This window comes from Volvox carteri (assembly GCF_000143455.1).
Source record: "Volvox carteri f. nagariensis unplaced genomic scaffold VOLCAscaffold_44, whole genome shotgun sequence".
NCBI classification, from domain to species: domain Eukaryota; kingdom Viridiplantae; phylum Chlorophyta; class Chlorophyceae; order Chlamydomonadales; family Volvocaceae; genus Volvox; species Volvox carteri.
Window position 1 is genome coordinate 803,871 of NW_003307587.1, and position 2,180 is coordinate 806,050.

At 55.4% G+C, this 2,180-nt stretch overlaps 1 protein-coding gene across 1 annotated transcript in view; it reads right to left on the reverse strand.

The window, feature by feature from the left end:
* Positions 1 to 1,432: 1,432 nt before the first annotated feature.
* The window catches only part of VOLCADRAFT_95512 (uncharacterized protein), a gene marked incomplete at both ends in the record, with an annotated part of 5,689 nt that continues 4,941 nt past the window's right edge, over positions 1,433 to 2,180 (reverse strand). The window contains one exon of the mRNA XM_002954647.1: positions 1,433 to 1,558. Within this exon, the coding sequence (XP_002954693.1) occupies positions 1,433 to 1,558 (126 nt within the window). The remainder of the gene's footprint in view (positions 1,559 to 2,180) is intronic.

Sequence of the window (2,180 nt, forward strand, 5' to 3'; positions counted from 1 at the left end):
CGTGCGTGGAGCCCTCGTGCATGCGAAATGGGTATAGCCATGTAATACCAGTTGCTCCCTGGCGTGTTACTAATCAACAGGCGCCTTTGTCTCAGTCAAGATGATCACGTCATGGTTAAGCAGACCTCGCTCAGCCTTCATCGGGTCAAATCTGTCCGATGAGAAAGCATGCATGTCCAAACAAGGATCCGAATGCAATCGGCCCCCCGGCACGTTGCAACAGTTGATTTAGTTGCGGCTGATTGAGTGCAACGGCTGCTTTCTAACTTGTTACGTGGCCCCGGCCGAGGATTCTGGCCTACACAAACTCAGGTTTCTTTTTGAAAGGACGTGATAAGCATGGCCAGTGGCAGCGGCCGCATCCCCCAGTCGACCCGCTGCCCCGCCGCCTTCTCGGCCCCACATCCAGGCCCACAATGCGCGATAGCAGGGAGGCCAGGGCACGATTCTCGTAGCCCAGTACCTTCAAAAACAACCAAAAACAAGCAGGGCCACACATGTGAGCTTCGAAAGGATCCCCCGGCAGCAGCAATAGGAGCGATGGCAGGAGCTGCAGCAGCAGCGGCGTGAGAAAGCCTCAGAGAACCCCATCATTTTCACATACAGGTCGACGCATATACAGATGTGCGATACGGTACTGGTGGTGATGAGGGATAGCGAAACAAGTACAGATGGGTTCCCCTGAAGACTTGGCATCTGCCTGCCTACAGCGCCCCCCATCACGCTCCAGCCCTGTCCAGCCCGCGTTGCTGCCGCCACTGCCGCTGTGCCGGAGCCTAGTTGTTTATGGCAAAAGGGAATGGCGAAACGAAACCGGAATTAACACAAATCACGTAACGGTAAGCGAAACACCATCTCACGTTGCTTGAAGGCATAAATTGTGAAAGCTCAAAAGCATCACTTGTAAGACCCTTGAGAAGTTTTCTCTCCTCGCATCCACTCTTACCTGTGCTTGGGCTATCATCTGTGCGTCGGCGCAGTCTTGTAGCTCAATAGGGATATGTAGGGCATATCTAGGGCCAGGGGACCGGGAATGTACGACCGTGGGACCGGCGAGGGACCTAATTTATGTGCCTTCCGGTCCCCAGCCCATTCGAGCTCACATATACACCAAAAACTAAAGTATTCCCAATTTCTACGAGTGTTATAAGTAAGACGTTTAACGAAGAACATATTGACAAAGAATTGTGCCTTTACGTTCGCGTTTAGGCACAGGTCTGACTTTGGATGAGAGCAGGACATTTTGTCAAATTCACTGCTGGTTATTGTATTAGACTCGGTTGATATAAGAGTGTTTCACGCAAGAATGGGTACTAGCGAAAGGTAACCGCTCCGATGGCAGCGAGCACGATTGCGGTAACAGATAGAGGAGCAGCTGTGAAGGTCACAAACCCACGTGCGAGAAGAGCGTGGATGGTCAAGCAGCAAAGCCTCAGCAGGTACCAAACGGGTACATGTTTAGCGCAATCACAGAAGGCAGAAGTGTGGCGCCTCTCATGCGGCTCTCGCTTAGTTCGGTTCGCAGTCTTCTGTGTCCGCTGTGTTGCCTAGCCAGGGGCTGGGACAGCGCCCCGGTTGGCGTGAGTGAGGGGGTGAGGCGAGCGCGGCGGAACAGACGGACTTAGAGCCACGCGCCCGCCCGCCCCTGTGTTTCGGCCCGGTCATAGCCCCCGGTGCTTGTCCTCTCTCGGGGCGAGCCGCCCACAGTGTAACACCCCATCAGAAGCAGCGGCAGCTGGACAGAGCTCCCTGCCTCACGAGCACACAAAGCAAGTCGCCTTGACGTGGCGGCAGCTGTCATAGGCTCATGATGGGCCGGGGCTGCCGTGTGAATCCCTGGCAGGCGCGCGGCTTGCACTGCGTGTGATCTGATGATGGGCCGGGGCTGCCGTGTGAATCCCTGGCAGGCGCGCGACTTGCACTGCGTGTGATCTGATGATGGGCCGGGGCTGCCGTGTGAATCCCTGGCAGGCGCGCGACTTGCGCTGCGTGTGAAATCCTGCACACCCTACACTACACACATAACGCAATGCCCTCTAAGACCGAGAATTCATGCACTTCTTCACATACACTGAATGAATGAAGGTTACAGTGGACCCCCTGCAAGGTCGGTGCAACGCATCCCCGCATCACAATGCCCGAAAGTGAACAGTAGCTACAGCCCGCCAGCAGAACACCCA